At 44.1% G+C, this 24,499-nt stretch overlaps 3 protein-coding genes across 4 annotated transcripts; 1 reads left to right on the forward strand and 2 right to left on the reverse strand.

The window, feature by feature from the left end:
- Nucleotides 1–1,497: 1,497 nt before the first annotated feature.
- On the forward strand, nucleotides 1,498–16,683 carry LOC307076660 (kinesin-like protein KIF2A). Its single transcript, XM_079737741.1, is given in 23 exon segments — nucleotides 1,498–1,665; nucleotides 5,240–5,334; nucleotides 5,766–5,888; nucleotides 6,899–6,953; nucleotides 7,053–7,102; nucleotides 7,104–7,176; nucleotides 7,518–7,562; nucleotides 8,739–8,839; nucleotides 9,208–9,303; nucleotides 9,475–9,529; nucleotides 9,628–9,790; nucleotides 9,977–10,067; nucleotides 10,269–10,332; nucleotides 10,441–10,532; nucleotides 10,647–10,789; nucleotides 11,091–11,295; nucleotides 11,852–11,962; nucleotides 12,096–12,163; nucleotides 12,516–12,644; nucleotides 14,176–14,323; nucleotides 15,323–15,424; nucleotides 15,545–15,680; nucleotides 15,848–16,683. Coding segments are annotated over 23 exon segments (2,292 nt in total). The 5' UTR covers nucleotides 1,498–1,604; the 3' UTR covers nucleotides 15,934–16,683.
- A 28-nt stretch (nucleotides 16,684–16,711) lies between these two features.
- On the reverse strand, nucleotides 16,712–20,767 carry dimt1l (DIM1 dimethyladenosine transferase 1-like). Its single transcript, XM_079754559.1, has 12 exons — nucleotides 20,634–20,767; nucleotides 20,360–20,433; nucleotides 20,183–20,269; nucleotides 19,927–19,988; nucleotides 19,675–19,768; nucleotides 19,536–19,585; nucleotides 19,325–19,448; nucleotides 19,099–19,191; nucleotides 18,809–18,873; nucleotides 18,625–18,688; nucleotides 18,202–18,308; nucleotides 16,712–17,446 (listed from the first exon to the last, which is right to left on the reverse strand). Exons 1-12 carry the CDS (start codon nucleotides 20,689–20,691, stop codon nucleotides 17,404–17,406), a joined length of 921 nt encoding a protein of 306 aa, XP_079610685.1. The 5' UTR covers nucleotides 20,692–20,767; the 3' UTR covers nucleotides 16,712–17,403.
- A 133-nt stretch (nucleotides 20,768–20,900) lies between these two features.
- On the reverse strand, nucleotides 20,901–24,280 carry cenph (centromere protein H). Of its 2 annotated transcripts, none has more exons than XM_079754570.1 (10): nucleotides 24,160–24,280; nucleotides 23,747–23,925; nucleotides 23,515–23,570; nucleotides 23,320–23,365; nucleotides 22,802–22,870; nucleotides 22,629–22,685; nucleotides 22,350–22,413; nucleotides 21,708–21,759; nucleotides 21,121–21,281; nucleotides 20,901–21,023 (listed from the first exon to the last, which is right to left on the reverse strand). In XM_079754570.1, the coding sequence occupies exons 2-10, from the start codon at nucleotides 23,854–23,856 to the stop codon at nucleotides 20,931–20,933; spliced, it is 708 nt and encodes a 235-aa protein (XP_079610696.1). In that variant the 5' UTR covers nucleotides 23,857–23,925; nucleotides 24,160–24,280; the 3' UTR covers nucleotides 20,901–20,930. The 2 variants fall into 2 exon arrangements, with proteins under 2 accessions (XP_079610696.1, XP_079610697.1); XM_079754571.1 differs by having other exon boundaries at nucleotides 23,747–23,908; nucleotides 24,160–24,243.
- Nucleotides 24,281–24,499: the final 219 nt, after the last annotated feature.

Below are 24,499 nucleotides of genomic sequence, written 5' to 3' on the forward strand. Positions count from 1 at the left end.
AAGAGGTGGGGGCGGGGTTGAGAAGTCGGGGGCTGGCAGCTGCTGGGTGCGAGAACAACCTAGTAGGTTCTGGAAAGAAAAGAAAATCCAAATTTTGTCTTCTTGGCCTGATGGTCTATGCCTTTGGACATGCATCTTCAACACCAGATGCATATCCTATGCAGAAGAATATACTAATTCCTGTAACAGTTAATATGATTGAACCTTCAGCCTGTTCTCATCCCTGACCCTGCCAGACCTGTCTCTAACCCCACTGTTCTTCAGAAGTTGATCAAACAGTTCATATGGTTTCAACTTTGTCCTTTAAAGCAGGAAGCCTTAACAACTTGTCGCATCATGCCGGCTGCCTGTTTGACGAGGGGGGGATAAGCCATTTCAAATAACGGCAACCCAATAGAAAATACAGGGCTTGCACCTTCATGTGTTTGTATTGTATGACCAACAGGTAATGACTGGAAGGCCTCAGATGGACCTGCCCTTTTTATTAGCTTTTTTTTTTTTAACATTTACATTATAGGGCATTTAGCAGACGCTTTTATCCAAAGTTAAGGTTTAGGGTTAGTTTAGGGTTAGTTGTCTGGCTCAGGGACTCCTCAACACTCTGGAGCTGCGGATCGAACTAGCAACTGATTTGATCCTCTTCGCCCATAAGGACCATAAGTTAATATGGTATGGTAATTATATTGACATTGTGCATATCTCTATAATTTGTTGGGTTTAAGTAGCTCAATCAACTAACACTTTATTCACTGTCTATTTTGATTATAATTATTCCCTGTCCCTGCATGTTGTGAACCTAACATGTAAAAACTCTAAAGAGAGTATACAAGGAGGATGAACATAACTAATGATTACATTAATTATATATATATATATATAAATATATATATATATATATATATATATAATTGTATATATGGTTGTCATTTAAAATAACAATTGTATTTAACCACAATGTAAAAGTCCAAGACAGGACTTCTATTTGTCCATGCATTTTGTAAATGCTAATTTAATAAATCGTATTAGGCTCTGATTTTAGAATTTTAGTTCAATAAAACTCTTAACTTAGGTCATGCACCTGTTAAGCACCATCAGATCAGTGTATTTATTATATCTCTTCCCCCACTTCTTCCGGTTGCTCTGCGTATTACAAAAAAATAATCCTGTTTGTATCATCACCAACATCATGATGATAACACTCAACTCTCCACAAGAGATGTGTCCATGACACCACCGTCCTGGAAGTTTCATCATCCTGCAAAGTCCAAGACTGATTCTCCCAGTTACAAAAGTGCCATACATCATGAATATATCAAACTCGCCGAATATGTAATATCATAGCTACAAGACAATACTGAACAAGAAATCGCCAAAGACTGCATTGCTTGTTTTGAAGAACAACCATACTATCAACGTACATGTTTGTCTTTTATTTTGAAAACGTCCTCACGGAAGTAGTCCGTGGCTGCTCGCTCGACGTCGGTTGGTTCCCGCTGCTCGCTGCGTCTTCCTCCCTCAAAGACGGCGAGCAGCGATTGCTTGGGTCTATTTCGAATACAGAAACAATTTGGACCTTTTTTAATTCAACATTTAAGTGATGCATCATGGCGTCTTGTTTTGGGAAAATTGTCGTGGGAACTTATGTGGAGATAAAGCGCAGTGATGGTAAGTTCCGTGCTGTTTATTCCCTTGCCCTCGGTGTGTATGTGTGCGTGTTTGTGTGTGAAAGTTGTGTGACTATCTTTGTTGCTGTGCCGGAGGAAGACAGCAACCGTTGTCGTTGACTGCAGTGCATCATGTAGAGGCTAGCGTTAGCTGCACGTTAGCGTTAACCGCTAGGGATGTCAGGGAGGACTGACTTACTACTAGCTACTTGATTACGGTCAATTCATTGAGATCACCCCTCGCTTCGTTGGCGATGCCTCCAGTTTGTGTCATTTCAGATGTAGGACACACAGTCGAGACAAAAGGCATTGACCGAAGCCATCATAATATTGACGCGTTAGCCTATTAGCTAGCATTAGATGTGCAGCCTTCGGTGTGCGGTAAGCCTACCCAAAGCTGTTAGGGCTGATGGAGGTTAGCTCACTCGTACCCTACTGATCTATCGTGCTCACCGAGACAACAGAGCCTGGTGGAGGCTTCACCGGTGTTAGCTAGGATACAAACCCATTTGTCCATGATCCATGTCATTCATACATTGGACCTGGATGAACCTTGGTCCAATAGTGAGACCGGCTGAGTCGGAATCCAAAGTGTAATCCTTCCGTTTAGCTCAGGTTTAGTGAACTGAAGAGCAGGGCCTTGTTGTTGTTGAACATACATGTCTTGGGCAGATATTTAAAGAGGTCTTTAGCAGTGGTGGAAGAAAGTCTGGGGTACTTCCGCTCCTTGGACCAGATACTTTGTAAATGTGTTTCTTGTGTCTCTGATGAGATCATGGGGTTTGCTAAATCAATAGATGCAAACCGAAGTGGCCCCGGCATGAAATGAACCGAGGATGATGTCTGTGTGTAAAAAATGAGCGCATAAAAGGTTGATATTTGATCAACTCGCCCATACCGAAAAAGGCAACACCCTGCTGTGTTTGAGTCAACATAACCAAAGCAAATTAGCTTTGTTGTTTGTTTCTGTTGATTACATTCAACTGAAACCGGCTCATTATTTTTCCAGGGGACGGGTTGGCGCTCTTTTAAAGTTAATGGTTGAACAAGCTGTCAAAAGTAAACATGAAAAGGTTCTACTCGTCTAGTCTCTGGCTAGCTGGTGACGTGCCCTGAGTAGGGATTGCCCTAGCGATGGGGGGTAGGATGGGCTCTGGTGAAGGCAAGCCAGAGTCAATCTATTAAGCACCAGCACGCCACCCCATCTGTTCCAGCTCCCTTGATTCTGCCAAGACTTTTTCTCAATCTTTTTTGCCTTTTTCATCCCATGATATGCATCATTCTATACTTAGGCACAGACTGTTCTTATGTTGTTATCTCCCCCTGTTTTAGTCTTAGAGAGGTTTTGACAAAGTGCCTTTGTTAGTCAATGGGTACTTGGCGGTCTCTCTCTCTCTCTATCTCTCCTCTGCAGACTCTCCTCCGCTTGTGTCTCCTTGTGTATTCACTAACATCTAGGCTTGATCTGGCCTGCTAGATCAAAATCCCAGCATTACACAAGAGAGAATTTGAAGATTCTATTGATCCCCATTGAAAGAAGTATTCTTTACCTCAGCCCTACTGGGCTACTGGGGGGTATTTAACAGTGAGAAAACTTTAGGTCTCAAGGCTTGGAGCCAAAGAGTGGGGCTCCGCGTGCACCAAAACTCCACGTGCACAAAAACATCTGGATACGTGGGTGTTAGTTGTGCTCACGCTACAACAGGTTATACTGGCCACCCTGCCTTCTGAAAACGGTTGTGTTTTACACCCAGTGAGACTCATGGATGGGATGGTTGACTGACTGACTCATCAAGGTTGTGTTGATCACAAATAATCACAAATAAAACCAAGTATTATGTTGTTTTTCATATTGCAGTGGGGTTGCAAAGAATTGTGACTCAAGGTCACAATATTTTGTGGGGTTCATTGTGCAGTCGTAACACTAAACGTGCCACTGAAACCTGTAACCTGGTATTAGATGATGGGGAGAAATACGATGCATATTGGAATTATAGTATGGAGGGATCTGAGAAAATGTATTCGATTTTATTAACTGCTTTTTTATTATTCTATATATTTATATCTACCTACTAAATGTAAACACTTGATTTTTTTTAGATCTAGGTTAGATTGGACAGTAAAGTCAATGTGTGTCAAATGTGCAGCATAACAGTTGGTCATAAGGTACAATTACCCTACCCTTACCCTAAACTCATGGAAGTAAACTACACACTTAACTGAATGCTCTGTAGTGGCATACAGATGTACAATATGTTGTCCCAGGAAAATAACATAGTGCCAGGGTATTTGGTGTTTTTATTTTTGGCGTTGTGTGGGTAATTGCCTGGCTGTCTATTCCAAAATGTCGCAGTCCCTTTCACACCTCGCTCTGCTCCAGCTTTCATTTCTTAAAAGTTGTGCTGTGGTGTGTCAGCAACTACAGGTCTGCTGCTTGCCAGAGTAGCCCCCTAATCTACCGTATTACGAATTCACTGTTGTAATTTATAATCTGCATTTAATTATATATTTTTGTAATGGATTAAAATGTATTGCCTCTATTGCTAAAGGTCGGAGCTCCTTACATTGGTCATTTGCGTTGACTTGTTATTTAATTTAAATTGCCATGTTCAACCTTATTATGTCCTGTTAAGGCCTGGTATGTTCTCACCAAAAAACAGACAGTTGCAGCCACTGGCAGTTATAATGAATAAAGATAGACTATTTCTGTATTTTTAGACCAATTATTCTACAGTGCAGTTGATTTCACATTAGATTAGCCCTAATCTAGTGGTTTAATATACCCCAGGCTTTCTTTGTTCACTCAGTTCCTCTGCTCTTCTTGCATTTAACGCTATTGTAAACGGAGTGTTCAAAAGCAGAAATCAGTAAAAGCATCAAAGCTCATTTCCCCTCTCCTCTCTCTGAATAATGGATACGGGAACACCACATTTCCCTAGTCCGTGCTGGGTGTTTCACAACCTGTGGTTTAGTCAGATGGATGAGAATCGATGCTTTGCCCCTGGCAGCTGGCGTTATGATGGGCGAGACAAGAAGTCTAGCTACAGCTGCTGCGCTGGCCTCTTGCATCGGACGTTCTCTCTGATGGGCCGTTACTAAACCTTAAGGGTGAGAGCCTGCTCCATCAAGGCCAGCCTTTTTATTGTATTGCTTTCATCTGAAACCTCAGGAACTCAAAGCTGAGCATGACAGGATTCCCCTTGGCCCTTTCGACTGCATCATTCTATATGACACTCAAAACATCAAAAGAGCGTTGGTTTGGCTGAGCCACAGAGGTCACCTTTGTCCCATATTGTACCTTCATTGGCTCAGATTGAAGCCGAATGAGATGCAATGATGCTACACTTTGTCAACAAAACTGTGTCAGTCAGCTTTAATTTTCTATTGAGGAAACCCCTATTGGTACCCAAAAATCAGAATCTTTAGCAAGTAAGTAACAGTTGAGCACACGCATTTAATGCATATTATTATATTCATTGACAAGCTGCCTTTTAGAATCTCTGCAGTGGTCCACCAGCATGTCTGTTACCTAAACACACTGATCTAAAAACGGCTCCACTCTGCTCCATCAACAGGGCGAATACACCAGGCCATGGTGACCTCCCTGAACGAGGACAACGAGAGCGTCACCGTGGAGTGGATAGAAAATGGCGACACAAAAGGGAAAGAGGTACTACACCGGCGGCCGTCATGTGCCAAGGCAACGGGGGCGGCCTCCGCTACGCTCGCTCAGGTTGATGAATAATGTATCTGAAGACATCCAAGAGCTGTGCAGATCACAGGCACTGTCAGTTCTACAACACCAAGGGCCATGTTATGCACTCGCACATTAACTAGAGTCGGGCTGATTGTGGTTAGAGTCTGATGGCTATGCATTTAAACCGGTGACAATTATTGAGTTTGGCTGGCACATTGTGGACCGCTGAGCTGATCGTGTGACTGTAAATGCTGCCGTCTGCCCTGTCCCAAGCTGATCCCATCATTAGTTTCCATTTCTGAATGCGGGATCACAATGATGTTGAACTCCAGATGTTAATGCAGCGCTTTAACAAGAAAATTATGCAATTCAGAATAGACTGTAACCCTGCTTCTGTTTGGTAGATCGACTTGGAGAGTATATTTGCACTAAATGCAGATTTGGCTCCGGAGGAGGAGATGGCACCAAGCCCAGATACACCACCTCCTCCCACACCTTCGTCCGTCAAAATCAACAAAATCGCAAAGGTGGGACCATGGCGTCTATCTGAATGAAAAGAGGACAGAGGGGGGCCTGGGGAGAATGGCATGAATAAATTCCTGGTCAAATTCCCATAACTCGACTACATACAACCTAGATATTATTCTGATACTCTGATTACTCTGGTTTTTACTGAATTCCATTGATTTGCTATTTTTCATCTGTTGTTTTTTGATGTGCGTCTTTATTGTCCGTACACAGGGCATCATGTAAAAGAGTTGTTGACAGTCTTAATTGAGCTCTCTGTATGAATAACTTTTCTATCCATCTATATATGAATGTGCCCTATGGCTTTACTGTAGAAACATTACAGCCACCCTCATTCAATAAATATCTAGGTTGGTGTCCAACTGATATATCACGTGAATCTTGATCACTATACGCATCTTTATATTATTCTATAACTTTGTTTGGAGAGGCGCATGCGTATTTCTTGGGTTTGTCATTTTGAATCAAGAAATTGCAGATGGAGAGTAAGTTAAGTGTGGATAGCAGCTAGTCTTTGTCATTCTCTGGTACTTCAGTGACACCACTGGAAACCTTATATGTGCATTAGTTCCCCCACAATGTCCCAGGCTGACCTACTAAGTGCATACAGGTCGCGTGGGGCGTTGTTTGTCTACACCTCTGGGAGACTCGCCATGCAATGATTTGTGTTGAATTATACATCTGTTACCTTGGTGATTATATCCTGTATTAAGGGTACCATGCCATCCAAAATGCTGCATGAGCATCACGGTTAATAACCCTGTGTAACCGAGGAGGTCCCTCTAATCTGCTGTAATCCGGCCTGCAGGTGGCTACTGTTCTATTTATGGTTCTACTACATGGAACTCGGGCAAGATGGAAGTCAAAAGTCATTGGGGGTTGCTGGAAAAATCAGCACACATTTGGCACACTGTTTAAGAAAAAAAAGTGTGCAAAACGGGCTAATGTGCTGATTATGGTTTACCTTATTATCATCCTATAATTAATGACCATATAGCCTTTCTTTCAGAACCGGCGGACGATCGCGCCTTCCAAAATTGAAGCTCCATCCAGGGATAACCGAGGTGGGAGAACGTCTGAGCTGTGTACAGGTTTCACCCTCAGGATGGGACCATGCAGTTCACACCTAAAACCTTCTCTCTCCCCACCGTGTCGGCGCCCAGTGGTGACGACCAGGGCCCGGGCAGCACAGCCTCCTCAACCAGAGCCAGCCCCAGCCCCCCCCCCCCCCGGCCCAGCAGCCTGCTCAGCCTACCCAAGCTCAGACCGCCCAGCAGCTGCAGAATGGTAACACGCACACACCCACCCACACACACACACTCAACTCTCGTCATTTCATTGTCTCTGGCCCACAGAACCTCAATGTTTCTCTACCTGAGCACAAGGAGTGGGTGAATACACCAGCATAAAGTTAGTTTGCAAACCAATGCTGTCATGCATTTTTAAGATATATGAATATGCATTCGATAAAGCCCAATCAGGAGTGCCATCGGGCATTTGCACTACCTTTATAACCTTGTTTATATTTATTTAGTGTATTTCTGGTATTGTGTATTTTATTGCAATGTTGTTCTAGGAAAGGTAACCGACCTGATTGTAATGTGTTGTTAACCGCATGTTTATCACAGAGTCCTCACCTCGCCCTCTAACCAGAAAGGAGTTTGGACAGCTTTGTATGTATCAACTGCCTCTTATCTCACCCTAAACGCATTGTGGTGATTCCAATGGAGCTTCAGCTAGAATGGCGAAAGATAACGTCAAGTACTTTTGGGTCTGTAGTGCTTCCAAAATGTCTGCTGGATGTATTTTTTTTCATAGGCTGTGGTGAAGTAGCACACGCTCAATCCCTCCAGCAGACAGGCTTTCTGGGAATTAGGAGGGGGGGAAAAAAACAGGGTTTCTGCCGCAGCTGTCGTGCTGCGTGTCTGTTACTCTTCTTAATTCTGCTGAATCACAACAGGCCTAAGCGGGCACACAGAGGGAGACCTGGGCCACTGCATGGATCCTTTTTTAAACACCATCAATTACCATCATCTCACTCTACCCCTCTGCACCCCCCCCCCACCCCCTGCATTCACTCAAACATCGCTGAGCAACCCTCTCCTTTCCCGCTGCTTTGGGGCCTAGTGAAGCCACCCGCCCTCTCCTCGGGCCGGGTCAGAGCTGGTTGTTAATCCCTGTGGCGGTCAGGCCCTCTGGGCCTGGGGCCAGTGATTGGGCTCTGGCGCTGGGCTCCAGCAGGGTGGCCTGGAGAAGGGGGCGGCAGGTTTGGAGCGGGTGGGGGTCCTTTTCCTTAAAAACCTCTCCAGAGAATCACAAACAAATGGATGTTTTTCTTACCATCTGCACTTTCTTTCTTTGGGTAACCTTGGTGTTGTGGACGCTTCTGAGCTCCAATTCTATGGACCGTCTGTGAACTTGAGATTGGTGGATTGAGGGGTATTATTCTGGTGGATTGGAATCAATTCAATGGGTGCCTTTTCTTTTTGAAATCATTCAGTTACTCCGAATGATGTAGCAAATGCATTGATTCCACAAAAGTGGGGAAAGAATCCAGTCCATAAGACGGTGTTGGGGAGGGAGGGATATTCAAAGTGGCTGGCAGCACTGGAGTCAGTATGTGCCAGCTCCTCACTCTCTTGTTACAGCGGCAATCAAAGACGGAGGTCAAAGCCTTCCCACAGCCTCGGCTCAGACAAGACAACCAAGAGTTTTACAATGCTGTAATCGTTTGCCAGGGATCAATGCAAACATGGAAGGGTGTTAGAGCAGGTCTTCAAAAGAAGACCGAAGGCGTGGCGACGGAGAAGACCTAAGTGAACAATTTTTTTCCCCATTCCGGATGGCAGCGAGGCGGAAATCGAACTGCGTGAAGGAGGTGGAGAAGCTGCAGGAGAAGAGGGAACGACGGCGGATCCAGCAGCAGGAGCTCAGGGAGAAGAGGGCACAGGTACGGCGCCGCCGGGGCGCGACACCGGGTCTTTCCGGCAGGCAGCTGGCCCATCACATTTAGTCTGTGCCCCCCGCTGATGGTGATGCACCCAGAATAAGTGTTTTTCGAATTTAGAACGATAGCATTGTATCATGTATTTGTCTACATAATGTCTTAGTAGTGTCATGCCAGGTCATTATTTGAGCCCCAAATATTCGATTTTGTACAGAATGTAAATTGCGATAGAGACGATCACGATGGCTAACTGCTGGTGAAACACAAACAAGCTATTGTTCCGTTGTTTGATGTTGGTACAGAGTGCAGCAGCACTCACAGATCCTCTCTTCCTCCCGTCTCCGGCTCCTCTCTTGGGCTTACTCTCTCAGGAGGTGGATACTACCATCCCCAACTATGAGATCATGTACATGATTAGAGATTTCAGAGCCAGCCTGGACTACCGGCCTCTGACCACCGCAGATCTGGTGAGTGGAGCCCAGTTTCCATAGAATCAACTTACTGTTGGCGGTGGTGTTCTTGTAGTAAAGACGTGTGTGTGTGTGTTTGTGTGATACAAGTTATAAGACACACAATAAATAAATAAATAATGGTTGTTGTTTACATCCAACAAATAATTAATCTTTGTCGTTTTCCAGATTGAAGAGCACAGAATATGTGTTTGTGTGAGGAAACGTCCGCTCAACAAGAAGGGTACGGCCGGATATCACTCCTAACTCTGATTCTAACAGGCTCCGTTGGCCTCCAATAGCGTCTGTGTCTTTGCCATTGAGTGTACCGCTGCCTTGCAGAGTTGACCATGAAGGACCTGGACGTGATCACCATTCCCAGTAAAGATGTCGTGATGGTGCACGAACCCAAGCAGAAGGTGGACCTCACCCGCTTCCTGGAGAACCAAACGTTCCGCTTCGACTACACCTTCGACGACAGCACTACCAACGAGATGGTCTACAGGTCGGTTCAGCTGAACGGCTGCCATGTTGCTGAATATGTTCCATTCTCTTAATGGCAAAATGTAGGGATTGTTTGTTGCCGTGGCTATCTCCGCAGTCATAACTACAGTCCTCATATTCCTCTGGTGCAGTACTTTGAATCTACAGTTGGATGAAGTGAGTGAGCATGCTCTGACCCGCCTTCTAGGTTCACCGCCCGGCCGCTGGTGGAGACTATCTTTGAGAGGGGCATGGCCACTTGCTTTGCCTATGGACAGACGGGCAGTGGAAAAACGCATGTGAGTTGCGTGTTTGGAGTTGCTAATTTCTGGATCAATAAACCATGCTACTAAAATAATGATGCATTGAGGCTATATCATCCCGTAGATTCATCAGCTAAAAAAATGTTAGTTTGTGTATGTTATCAATCCCTACAGAATATTGATTGTTGGGTTTATGTTGGGATCACTGTGTTCATGTTGTGTTTTTTGATATTTTAGACTATGGGAGGCGATTTCTCTGGAAAGAACCAGGATTGTGCAAAGGGAGTTTATGCATTAGCTGGTATGTGATTCAAATGATTCATTTCCAATTGATTATCTATTCGGTTTTTGTCACTTCAATCCAAATCTAACTTCTGGATCCATCTGTCCCTGTTTGTGTGACCTGCAGCACGGGACGTGTTCGTCATGTTGAAGAAACCCAACTACAAAAAGCTAGATCTACAAGTGTACGCAACCTTCTTTGAAATCTACAGCGGCAAGGTACACAATCTGCACCCAACCTTTACAGGATCTTTTACTCTGGAAAGGGCATGAAACGGGACGCACATCAATTCATCCAATAACAAACAGTGGCCACCATCGTTTGTGTTGCAGGTATTCGACCTGCTGAACCATAAGACCAAGCTGAGGGTCCTGGAGGATGGGAAACAGCAGGTCCAAGTGGTCGGCCTTCAGGAGAAAGACGTCAAATGCACAGAAGACGTCCTCAAACTGATAGAGATCGGCAACAGCTGCAGGTACACCGGCCATCCTCCTTCTCCGTCTGTCAAGGGCTGATTATGGTTCCACGTCGACGCAACGCAAGGGGGGTTGACCGACCCATTACGTCCTTGCGGACCCTCCTTGCGTCGAGGCGACGCAGCAGCAAGGGCTGTGATTGGTCCGCTCACTAAAACCCGACGCAGAACCAAAACAGGTTCACGACTGCGTCGAAGCGTCTGCTTGGTCGTTGCGTCGACGTGGAACCGTAATCAGCAGCCACGCCTCACCTCCCTAACCTGGACTCTCTTCCTCCCGGGTCCATCGCCACGGCTCCAGAACGTCGGGGCAGACGTCGGCCAACGCCCACTCGTCGCGTAGCCACGCCGTCTTCCAGATCATCCTGCGACGGAAGGGCAAGATGCACGGCAAGTTCTCCCTCATCGACCTGGCAGGGAACGAGCGCGGCGCCGACACGTCCAGCGCCGACCGGCAGACCCGCCTGGAGGGCGCCGAGATCAACAAGAGCCTGCTGGCGCTCAAGGTACGCAAGGGGGGCCGCAAGGGGGGCCGCCTGAGGCTGCAGGCGCACTGACCCCTCAGTGGCAAATGGTTTAAGGCGATTTATTGCGCCGCTTTGTTGAATGCTCCATTCTGATTGGTCAGTGAGGACCTTCAGTATGTCACAAACAGACCACTGCGAAGGACGCTACTTTATAACCGTAGATTTTTTTTTTTTGGTTCTATTTTTTGTCACATTATCGATTTCTTTAATTAGTAGTCCATTATTAAAGAGGATAAATTATTATTATTGTCCCTGACATCTTTTCGTTTGTGACGCGTAAGGGTTTGTTTGGACTTTTTGTCGTTTGTCGTACCCTTGAGTGAGTTCATCCCCTGGATGGTATGATGCTGACCGGTGTCTCTCTTTCTACCTGTCTCTCTCTCTCTGTCTCTCTCTCTCCCTCTCTCTCTCTCTGTCTCTGTCTCTCTATCTCTCTGTCTCTCTCTCTCTCTGTCTCTGTCTCTCTGTCTCTGTCTCTGTCTCTCTCTCTCTCTCTCTCTGTCTCTCTGTCTCTCTCCCCTTGTCCGTCCATCAGGAGTGCATCAGGGCTCTGGGTCTCAACAAGCCCCACACCCCGTTCAGAGCCAGTAAACTCACACAGGTCCTCAGAGACTCCTTCATCGGGGAGAACTCGCGCACATGCATGGTCAGTGCAATCGTCCACATGTTGCTCATCTACATAGATGTTATTTAGTGCTCTCCATTTGAGTCCTTTCAATTTGAGAGACTTGAGCCTCTTTCAATATGAAGTGTCCTGAATGGTCTCCTTTTGTGCGCAGATTGCAACCATCTCTCCTGGTATGACTTCCTGTGAGAATACGCTAAACACTCTACGCTACGCCAACAGGTAAGAATTTGGAATATAGTGATTCGAAATGACTTGATGGTTCCGACTGTGTCTGTATTTCATGGTATACACCTTAAACTCAAAGATGGCCGAAGCCATAAGGTCTACGCATAGACGTGTTGACCAGTTGGTTGTCGGTATGTATAGAATCGAAGGCCAGCCAGAGAACGGGTGACATGTCGAATGAAGTTTCCTCTGTCAGTAGTTGATTTCTGACTGTCGTATCCCTTCTCTTTCTCCCCTGCTCTCTTTTTTTCCTGTTGTGTGTGTGTGTGTGTGTGTGTGTGTGTGTGTGTGTGTGTGTGTGTGTGTGTGTGTGCGTGCTCCTGGTGTGCCTGCTGCCTCGGTGCAGAGTCAAGGAGTTTGGGATTAGCCCCTCAGACATCCCCTTCTCCCAGCAGGGCGGCCAGGGCAGCCGCCCTGACCACTCGCCCACCAATACCTTTGACTATGATGACTTTGTCGCCACCTCCCCTAGCAGGTTAAGCATTCCCCCTATTATCCTAAATAAGACACACAGCATGCACCCCCCATCCCCACCACCCATTTTTCTGGGTCCTGGTTGCTACAGACCCCTCCTTCGTCTGCTTCTGTCTTGGGTTTCCCTCTTCTTCCATTCACCTGCACATCCACTCCTCCGCCCTGTGTCGACCTGCATTCCACCTTCATCCTTGGCTTTCTGCTGGCGCCTTGGGGTGGTTTTCTCTCCTTATGGGTTAGTCACAGTCTGGCTGTGGGAGGGGCTTCTCTACGTGTCACCATCAGCAATGAGGCCGCAGTGCAACAGGAACAGCCTTGACACTGAACTAAAGGCGTAGTTATGTTTTCCATGTCGACGCAACGCAAGGGCGTTTATGGACCCATTACGTCCTTGTCCGGACCCTCCTTGCGTCCTCCGCAAGTGCCTGGCGTGCGCCTCCCAAAAATTGTAACCTTGCGTCGAGGCGACGCAGCTGCAAAGGCTGTGATTGGTCGGAGCAAAAACAGGATCACGACTGCGTCGAAGCGTCTGCGTGGTCATTGTGTTGCGTCAACGTGGAACCATAACCCAGCCTTCAGATTCCCTACTACTTTGAAAGGCAGGTCACTGCGGTCAGCTAAGCAACCCTTCCAGGTGACGTCACTAATCCGCATAAGCAAGGTGCCCGCTTTGTATTGGCGTTGCTAATGCAGTCGAAGTAGCATGGTGCAGAATGAGCTTTTTGTTTAATGGACTCCCCGTGGATAAGCTCTCTCAGCCGGGGCTCGTTCATAAGCGCCGCACAAGGCAGGTCCGGAACAAGGGGGCGCTGGTAGCAGATCAGACCACTCCGGCCTCATTAAGTAACAACGCAATCCACTAAGGTGTCAGTCTCAAAGGTGACATATTACACCACCATGTGTGAGTGTGATTAGCCGTTACAAGTAGTTCTGACAATCGGTGTGTGTGATGTCATCTAGATGTCACTAGATGAGTGCTAGATAGATCAGGCTTACCAGCCTATCCCGTGGACTGTAGCAATCGTTGCTCCTCTATCCGTTATACATCTAGGTGGACACGCCCACTTGTGATGTCAGAAGAGGCAGATTCTCAAAACGGCTTGTAACTGCTCGGCACACTCACACCTGGTGGTATAATATAACACCTTTAATTAAAAATGCAATTCAGTTTGGTGTCAGTCTTAAGCACTTTACGCAGGAATCCCTGGGGGGCGGCAGAGAGGATATATCCACGGGTCTCCCTTGTTCACCGCCGACCTCGGAGCGATCCCTCTCTAAGGGGAATGAAACGAATGTAGTTCAGGCGTTGAGGACGTTTTGTAACATCGCCCCTGCATCTGCACTGTCTCATTGCTATCATAAGACATCCATTGCATATGTGATGTGTTTTTCTTTACATTTATTATTTAATGTGGTCACAACACTCATTCCAACCCCCACCCCACCCCCCAACTCCCCCCGAACTTGGTGCCAGCCTATTTTTTAATGAGAGGTGTGTTCAACGTCTGTCCTCGGGTGGTTTTGATTGGCAGGGTGAAGGAGCTCACTGTGGACGCCAACCAGGTGATGGAGGGGGTCCGACCCAACATTCATGTGGTCAACCAGATGGAGCTGCTGGACGAGGACTGGCTGAGCAGCTCGCCCCAGAGGGACGACCTCAAACTGCTCTGTGAGCAGAACGTAAGTACCCTGGGGTCTGAATGGAGCCCGTCCCATGAGGTGAGGAGGATTGGGCAAATGTGGGCTTGCCTCTCGTCGGTTATATGGTGTGTTCCAGATGCATCGTACACCACCCGCACGAGTTGCAAAGTGGGAAATCGCCCGGCTTTCTCGTGGCATTTCACCGAGGCACGCCCCCCTTTTTGGTCGGTTCCACTCGGGATTCTGAGAGTGTACCGAGTTCAGTGAGGCTGATCGTACGGCGTACGACTCGACAAACAAAAATGGCTGCGTCTGTAAAGAGATGTATTTACTTTGTATTTGAACCATGTCATTTTAATGTTGCTTTAAATGCTGTAACAAACTTGATTGCATTGCTGTTTTAATCTGGTCACAAATTGATGCATTGCACGGCCTTGCTGTGAGTACGATGGAAGTTTTGTTGTTTTTTTTCGAGCTGGTTTGTTAAAGAGGCTAATGTAGCTAACAATGACTGGCCAATGACTCACAAAGACAAACGGGAACGCTATTAGTGCTACAAGCCAGGAAATTACGTCACGAGCGACTCCTGCGGGTGGTGTACGAGGCATCTCAAACACACCTTAAGCTTACTTACTTATTTAACAGGAAGCGGTTGAAACCAGTAGTGGTCTGGGAAAACGGACTATCCATTGAACTACGTCCATAGTGAAAAAAAGACGTGACTTTGGTTGAAAGGAAAGCCTGAATAATGCAGGGTTTCCATTAGTGTTGTGTCATATTGGTTCAGAGGTGTAATTACTTTGGGCCAAATATTTGATCGGTCACGGTGGACAACACTGTTCCCATAGTTGCAGCAAAAGGCAACTGTATGACCTAGTAACAACTAAGCCTCTGGCCCCGGGGCATGCAGAAAAACTACTACGGTTCCCGTAATCTACAGTACAACTAATCTCGCATCTGCAAAACGTTGTCGGTTTTTTTCTGGCTGTGCTCTTGCACATGTGGAGATCATTGAGTTTGCCCTGTGTGTGGTCCTAGGAGGAGGAGATGTCCCCTCAGCTGTACACCTTCCACGAGGCCGTCTCTCAGATGGGGGAGATGGAGGAGCAGGTCCTTGAAGACCACCGAGCTGTTTTCCAGGTGCAGCCACAGAGAACACCGATTCACCATATCTAAATGTATGGAGGTTTCGTCAATATATCGTCCTACATTTAACCGCTTTGTTCAATGTGTGTGTGTGTGTGTGTGTGTGTGTGGTAGGAGTCCATCCGGTGGCTGGAGGATGAGAAGGTGCTGCTGGAGATGACGGAGGAGGTGGACTATGATGTGGACACCTATGCCACCCAGCTGGAGCAGATCCTAGACCAGAAGATAGACATTCTCACCGAACTCCGAGGTAATAACGGTGCCAACGACTTATCGCATTATCACACTCTTCTTGCCCAACCCAGCTCAACAACAAATGAATCTCTCTCTCTCTCTCTCTCTCTCTCTCTCTCTCTCTCTCTCTCTCTCTCTCTCTCTCTCTCTCTCTCTCTCTCTCTCTCTCTCGCTCTCTCTCAGACAAAGTGAAGTCATTCCGCTCAGCACTCCAGGACGAAGAGCAAGCCAGTAAGCAGATAAATCCCAAAAGGCCACGTGCTGTGTAGACATGGTGGCTGAAGAGGTCTACGGGCTGCACAGACATGTAACCACTAGATGTTTGGCACAGCCGCCTTCCGATGCCACAGAACACGGGACTTGTCTGGTGTAATGATGGAACTTTTCTTTTTTTAGATTATTTTACAGTTGATTTTTTTTATCTTGCATGGCGGTTTGGTTTAGACTATAACACGTCCTGTTTTATTTCCTTCATACATATTTGTACCTCCTTTTTGAAACCTGTTTCAAGAGTTAAGTTAGGTCTCCTTTTAAGTTTACAGCACATTTTCAAAGGGTTTTCCTTTTTAACTCTGACTGCCATGTGTTCACATGTGCACTCTTGGTGAAACTACTCAACGCTTCCATCCACCACCAACCGATTGGCACTGTAGAGTAAAGCCACCTAGGGCATGGACTAGAAGCTCTCCTTAATCCCCTTCCCCCCCGAACAGTTATAAGCCCGTTTGGAAGTAGACTTGAATCAAGTTTTGCTGCTCCTTCGTACCTTCCTTCCATGCACCTCTTATTGTCTTAAACGTCGACAGTAGACTTCCTACCTGTAGTTGCTTCTGCTTTGTGTGCCATGACGTGTTTGTGGCCTCCCTCTCACTGAGATGCTACTGTACAAAGGTTTTCATCCCTCATTTAACACTTTGTTATAATAGTGATAGAAGAAAAACAGCTACAATGTATAGTGATTACCACTGACCTACTGTGGAAGATGTTGCTCTGAATGAAATAAAAAATGACCCATTTCATTTGCCGCACTTGAATGATTGGACATAACATGCCATTTATTTTCAGTAAGTTTTAAATTTCATAGACAGGTTATTGAAGAGAGCATGATGGAGATCATAGTATTAATGTGAGGTTGACAGCACCATCTACAGGGACAGTGCATTTTCCGTGAGAAAGTTGCAGTTCCACAATACCTTCTGAATTAAGATGTCCAAACTGTCAAGTAGTTAACTTAGTAACTTAAATCATCCCATGCCACGTCTTTAACAGCTCTTCACCACTATAGCACGTAATCTCAATATGAGCACTTTTACACACCATTCTATTTACAGGAAAGCTTCACCACCAATGATGGTGAATCATTTAATTGCCTCCAACAGCATAAAATGCCAGAAGCATGGACAGTTTTAACACAATGCTCTCTATTTAGCTTCAACCAGAATACAATGTCTGTTTAAATGCTTCGCATGACTCTGTGTAGTCCATATCAAAGTTCCAGCTTTGGCTGATCAAACCACGATACATTTGATCAACTAAATGGTAGTTTCCTCACTGACATTTTAATATTTAAGTTTTTGTTCCCCCAGCACCGTTCAAAGAAATGAGTGAAGGGGAGTGGGACAGTGGCGGGAGATTATCTTCACACGCCTTATCCAGCCAGGTCTCTCCCACACCGAGTCCTCTGGTGAAGAGCCCCCAGCTCTCTGGTGAAGGGATCCGAGGCGACGCGTCTCCGCCGATTAGGAGAAGTGTATGCCAGCTTTGTTGAATGCGTGCAGCAACCTGTGTAGGATGACATGTCCTCAGATTAAACAGCAACACGGGATGTGAGTGATTCAACTAAGCACCAAGTATTAACCTATTAAAGAATAGTGTAGAGCACATTAAGAAAACGAGGGAATTTCTCTGGAGATTTGTTTTGTTATATAGTTTGTTATATATATATATTTTTTTTTAATCAATGGCACTTGAATCAACGTCACTAAAGTGTATTATAATCCTTGATGTAAAAGCAGTCAACGTCAACTATCCCAACAGAATTGCAATTCAATCGCCTCAAGTATTGATTCAGAGAATGATGTATTTTATTTATTTTCTGTTAATGGTAAACTAACCCTTACAAGGCCTTAGAGGATTACCAATGCAATCAATGCTCAAGTGCCCAGCCTTGCGAAGTGCGCACTTGCGGTCTGCATTCCATATATATACACACACACACTGGCTGTGTCACTATCGAGTATTTTGCACTTTTAAATGCACTCATTGTTAAAAAAGTGGTTCTAGTTTTGTTATGTATTAAGGAAATATGACCACATTGCGTCCGTCATCATTCATTCAGATTTTCCACAAATATTTAGCTGTGTCTGAATTTAACCAAACGCTCCGATATTGAGGCGGGTGACAGCCAGGCCTGATCTCAAACCACGCGAGCTCGTTTTATCAGTTGAGGTTGGCATCAACTCTGCTCCTATCGGCAAAATAAAGGCGGCGACGAAAGCTTCCAGCTTACGGGGTGGAACCCTGCTCTTAGGACTTACACCATGAAGTCGTCAATGTCCATGGTCCTGGCTCTCTTCTCGCTGAACTCCACGTCCTCCAGGACGCTCTCCACCTTCTTGGTAATGCTGAAGTCGGCTGGGATTTCCTGGCAGCACACACAAACATTAGAAATAACTGCCCACGCCTATTGAAATGAACGAGTGGGCACGTGACTCAAAACACTTTGCTTGCTCGGCGGTGTGAGGAAATGCATGTTTTTTCTGGAAATACATTCTATGTAAACAAATTCAATTGATACTGATATATGCATGATAACAAGCAGTGTTTTACTGTTTACAGACCAGGCCATGGATTGAAGATGCAGGGGGGAAAAAAGAGCAGGGGGCATGTGTTTGCCTTCCCAATTAACCGGTGATGCTTTCAGAATGAGATGGTGACTTAGCTGAAGATAGTTTACTTACTATGCTGTGTACAGAACAGTAAATTCTGTAGTTCTTCTCCAGAAGTTGTTCAACTGAATTACTCCTGTGGAATAAAATGTAAATATAAGTATTTTTCTCTGTTTACCTCCACAGAAACAGTATTCATGGATACATGAGTACACGTAAACCAACCCCACACACACAAACACCCACATACACTTACTTGAATGAGGCATTCAGTGTTTTGTTTTTCCTCACAAATGCAATTCGGACCAGACCGTCCCATTCCTGTTGAAATAATTAAGAAACATAAATATATATATATATATATATATATATATATATATATATATATATATATATATATATATATATATATATATATATATATATATATATATATATATATATATATATATATCACAGACCAAACCCCACTTAGTTTACCCTCAAACTAAAAAAGCTCAGAGGCACTATCAGAGTTGTAACTTTGTGTTACATTGTGTAACTCACCTGAAAGTTAACTGGAGGAGGTGGGTTCTTGGGTTCTATTCTGACCACACTGGACTCCACTTTAGGAGGAGGGCGGAAGTTATTTTTTCCCACCTGAATGCGTAGAGGGGAGCATCAATTTGAGTACTCACTACAATCTACCATCATCTACACAGACGATAACATTCTAAATGCAAAAAGCTGTAAGAGATGTGAGCATGTGGATTTGCTTAGCTGGGAGTCTGACCTTCATCAGATGGTCAACACGAGCCAGTAGCTGGGTGTTGATGGACAGCCTGCAGTACAGCTTATCCCCAGGCTGGGCGACTAAACGCATGGCAAACTCCCTCTGGAACATCAACACTGCACACCTGAACGGTAGGAAGGATGTAACGTCCAGAGTGAGATTTGTGGTATGGGGTACATTGACTTCATTCTCATCTTGGAAGTCTACTTACCGGAAGAAAGGCCTATGTAGCAGAAGCTTGAAAACAAATGGTGAAGAAATCTGCAAAATAAACATTTACTTAGGTTGCTGTACATGTTAACATAATGTTTGTTTTGGATATTTTCAATTATAGGCAGATTTGTTCATACCTGATAGGGTAAATTGGCGACGCAAATGTCAAAGAAAGGCAGGTCTGTTTTCAGAACGTCACCTACTAATATTTGAAGTTTGGACTGCAGGGGTCTGTAAAAATAAGTACAAAATAATGACCATCAAAATGCTCATATTGCGACACACCAGCCAAATTGAACAAGAATGAGTTATCATTTACTGTTGTTTGGAAACAATTAGGATTAAACTCTTTTCAGACAAATTGTTCCATGTCATATTCCTATACTCACGTGCATTGCACTCTTTTCTGGAGTTCAGCCACCAATCTGAGGTCCAACTCACAGGCTACAACCTGCAGCAATGATAGACGATATTTACTCTGGTATTGTTGATGCAATTCCTCATCGGACATACAGGGTGCGTGCAACATTGCTTATGTCAAGATGCATAAACCATAAAGAAACAATAGGTTTTGCTAATACCGTCCATATCCCAGCCTTATTTCAGACTATTTTAACGTTACCTTATTGGCTAACGGACACTCACCTTCTTGCCTTTCTCCAAAAGTTTGACTGTCATGTTTCCAGTACCTGGTCCCACCTCCAGAACAATATCCGTAGGTCTGATGGCAGCCTGAAATACCACAGTACGTTTGTTTTTCATAAGGTTTTGGAATTGGTCGAGATCCATTTAACGTCAGAAAGTGGTCTCCGGTGAGCCTACCTTATCGATGATTCCGTTGACCACCAAGGGATTCTTCAATATGTGCTGGCCGATGCCAGTGTTGAACATAATACCTGTGTGGTTCATAATAAACACGTTCGTTTCACTCACACCAACATGATGAAAAAACAAAGGCAAGTGGATTTAATGAAGCGGGTTTGAGTGACAGTTAGTAGATAAATATAGATCAGTTGATCTATGATGCATATCTAGAAGCTAGTAAGCTAAGCGCAACAACAGGACTTTGGTAACGCTATACGAGATGTAAACGCACCTTGGTTCTTTATTTCTTGGTGCTGCCGGCTTTTCTTTTCCGCCTTAACCTTCGGCATATTGATGGATTTGTGGGTTTGCGAAAATAAGCAGAAAACTGTTCCAACATATAGGAATACACAGACACGTGCAAACCCCAAAGTTCTTCACTGACGTTACAGGATATGGGCGTTATTAGTCTCAAGTCCCTACAGCGCCCCCTGCCGGCACATATGACGACGACACCTAAAGTTTCTTTCTATAATTTTATTCCAGTATATACAGTGACAATTCCTAAATATGCAAATAACGTTTTTCTTCAGTCTGTAATGGGTAGATCTTCTAGGGTCATGCAAATATCTTTGAGTTTGGGGTCATCCAGCCAATTGATTTTGCAGGCTAAAATAATTCCCTGTAAAAGGTAATGCAAATGCTTGTTACATTTTTACTTTCAATTGAGCATCATATTAAATATCTTTAAATGCAAGTATATATATGTATAAATGTACCCGCAAGACGTTCTGAGTCAAAACTGTCATGGTCTTGTACTTCTCAATGTTGGACTGGCCTTTCTGCTGGGCAGCTCTGTACTTCCCAAACTCCGGGTGCTCGGGCTTGCTCTTCAACTGCTCCATCTTTTTCATCTGATCACGCGTGAGCTGCTTCAGCTCTACGGAGAAACACAACTGTTGCTCAAAGGCTTCCTGAATGAGACTGACCCTCCACTGACAATAATCAAAGTTCAGAGATTCACATGGTAGATGCGAACAGCACAATGAAAGATGGGAATAAATAGGATTTAGAGAAAATGATTGGAACATAGTAAATGGTTAGTCATCATGATTACCAAATAAGATTGTGAAAACCACCCATTTTTCAGTGTCATTCCGATTTTGAGGAGAAGCGCATATTTCATTTTGATCATTTAAAAGCTACAATATAAGGAACATACATTTTCTGTGTTTAAAAGAGGACAGTGGGCCAGGGATCTGAAACTAGTACATTGGGTTACAATGAACTGTTCTTTAAATGAAAAAGCAAGATTTCTCAATTCATGGGCAAACAGCTCACAGAGAAAGATAGACTATACAAGTACCGAGTCGCTTCTTCCTTATGTCTGTGATTTGATCCTCCATATCTCTAGATTCCTGTTAACAAACAGTGACAATGTGGTGAGTTTTAATTAGACTATTTTTAAAAAGGAATAAACCATAGAAAACGTATAGTTCAGCATAACTTGACATGCATAGCAAGGATATATATTCTCCTCTGATTACGTCATAAAGCACTTTCAGAGGCATATTTCATGGATACGTGTAGTGTGGATTCAGATGTAGAATATACTTAGATCCCTGCACTTAATGAATAATGAACTGACTCTATAGCTGAGTATAGCTATAGCACTTTATAATAAGGTGCCATAATAAATACTAGCAAACTAGTCATTACCTAACCCTTTGATAATATTTGTTAATTGTTGCTAAAATATCTATTTGGCACAAGTTAATAGTTTTTTTTCACTGACCACAGAGTGTCGCTGGTTAGGGTTAGGGTCGTGTGTTAGGGTTGGGTTAGGGTTATGCAAACAACTAATATTTAATTAATGATGAAAAAACTATTAACTTGTGCCAAATAAATATTTTATTAACAAATATTAACAAAGGGTTAGGTAATGACTAGTTTGCTATTTATTATGGCACCTTATTATAAAGTGTTACCAAACATAACTATTTCTTACCTGCTGAAACTTTTTTATTTGGGAACAAAGGGCCATGCAGCGATCGATTACCGCTTTCATCGATCTGTACGAAAGAGGCGTGTTGTTCAGGTTAATTCAACATCGTGATATTACTGATACCAGGCTCCTGTCATGTGAAATATGTAGAGATGAAGAAAAAAGTATGAAAAGATGTATAATATATTATAACAGCGGACATCACCGATTATACTTTTACTGTGCTACTTATATGAAAAACAACAACATATATTTACTATTTATTAGGTTGGCTAAGCTTACTCAGATTCTGGATTGTTTTGCTGAAGTTTTTCGGCGATGGCATGCCCGATTTGCATTCTGCAGGACACAAGCGAAGAAGATAAGACCCCCAAAGAATGGATGATGAACACGTTATTGGGTAAATAATATATATACTTTTACAATAAGTATGCATTTTACTGTACCCCTGTTACCTGTGCAAAGGGAGTGTCTTGATAAATTGATCCGTCTTTGTCTCTTCTAACGCAGTGACATTATCAGCCCTGAATATATAATTAAATAGAAAACAGATTTCATTATATGTGTAACAAACCAGTTTTAAAAGGATAATACTATAAACAACTTAGTGGCTAAGACATGCCCATCTCATGCATAACACCTTGACCTTAGAAACTGTAAAGGTTCAATGGGCATTAAAGGAGCTATATTTAAAAGGGTCGATTTCAATTGAGCTAGCAGGGTTGGTCAGAACAAGGGAAAAAATGCCATTGGTACCGGACAAGACTGTGTGATGCCAGTTAACCATTAACTATGCCTCCAAGATAGAGCAAAAAGCAGTGGGAGTATCTATGATGACAAGGTTTGAGGGACTGAGTTTTCATATTTATGGATACTAGCCTACATATATGGTTATTTCTGATTAACCACTTATTCTAGGTATAGGCGTGACACATGAGGTGGGCGTGTCTTGGCCACTCTGTAGGGTACTCACAAGATATTTTCCGCTTCAGATGTGCTACACGTTCTTTTTATCTCCACTGTTAAGATATGACAATATATATGTAAAGATATGACATATATATATATGATACACAAAACAAATCATCATATTCATCTTTAGTGTACATACTGGGACACATGTTAAGCTTTAAGTATATTGTGAACTCATAATACAAAGGTGGCATACCTGCATTGATCTGTGCGGACATCTCAACGCACTGGTTGAACATCTGTTCTTTTATTCTGCAAAGCAAAAGACAAGCGCATGTTTAATTTGTAGAATATTAAACTAAGCACATCAGCCTCAAACATTATTAGCTGACCATGATTGGCACTTAAACATAACTGGCCTTATATTGATCGTGGAGATCATCCAGACAAGTCGAAATGAGAAGATGCATGTATGGCATAAACAGCACCTTAGTAGGGATACTGGGGTTATTTCCTGCAGTCCATTAGCTCCTTCGGGACCTTGGCCATCCACTGCAGCATCAGCTTCAAGGTTCTCCACATCATCCGGTTGTTCCATCTCAGATTATAGGCGGTATCCAGTTCACAACATGAAAGGTAGAAATGTCTCTCTGAAACACAATCAAAGCTGATGCATACAGGACAAAGCAAGCAAGCATGTGAAAAGAAGAGTTGGTGATTGCTTTTAGGCAATTTTATGTTTAAGTTGATACGTTATTAGACTCTGCTGGGCGTCATTTCGGATGTTAAATTGTCACATACTACATGCAATTAAATGATCCGAATTTAATTCGGGATAAGGAAAACTGCCTGTCATCAATCAGTTATTAAACAAATCTCAACAATAAAGGTTTCACGGTACCTTGAACCAAACACTCGTTTCTTTACTCCCGTCTACTCTTATCTTCGCTGCGATATTAAAGTAACACTATGGAAAGCAGTGAGCCGTTTGGAAAGAAAGTTTTGTTAACCATAGGCTGTAAACATTCAAATGACGTCACCAGCCCGCCAGGAAATGAAAGGGGTGCAAGGGGGCGGGGGGGGGCGGAAGCACCAAAGACCCTGAAGAAAAGACACAGCGCCACCTCTGGACGGGAGGGGACCGAATCGACCCTTCTCAATAGGTTTCTGGCCTTATTCCACATTTCTACACGCATTGGCCTGCTAAACTCAACTGACCCCTGCTGCACTTTGCAAATGCG

Source organism: Pollachius pollachius, assembly GCF_949987615.1.
Source record: "Pollachius pollachius genome assembly, chromosome: 1".
Classification (NCBI taxonomy): Eukaryota; Metazoa; Chordata; class Actinopteri; order Gadiformes; family Gadidae; genus Pollachius; species Pollachius pollachius.

Bases quoted from the DNA above. Each gene is read 5' to 3' on its own strand.
- dimt1l (XM_079754559.1), bottom strand. From the start codon at position 20,691: ATGCCGAAGGTTAAGGCGGAAAAGAAAAGCCGGCAGCACCAAGAAATA. The intron at 20,434-20,633 runs GTGCGTTTACAT...TGAACCACACAG, and splicing joins CCAAGAAATAAAGAACCAAG to GTATTATGTTCAACACTGGC. The intron at 19,192-19,324 runs GTCAGACTCCCA...CTACGCATTCAG, and splicing joins GTGTTGACCATCTGATGAAG to GTGGGAAAAAATAACTTCCG.
- cenph (XM_079754570.1), bottom strand. From the start codon at position 23,856: ATGGAACAACCGGATGATGTGGAGAACCTTGAAGCTGATGCTGCAGTG. The intron at 23,571-23,746 runs GTGCTGTTTATG...TTTGCTTTGCAG, and splicing joins ACCCCAGTATCCCTACTAAG to AATAAAAGAACAGATGTTCA. The intron at 23,366-23,514 runs GTATGCCACCTT...ATATCTTAACAG, and splicing joins GTCCGCACAGATCAATGCAG to TGGAGATAAAAAGAACGTGT.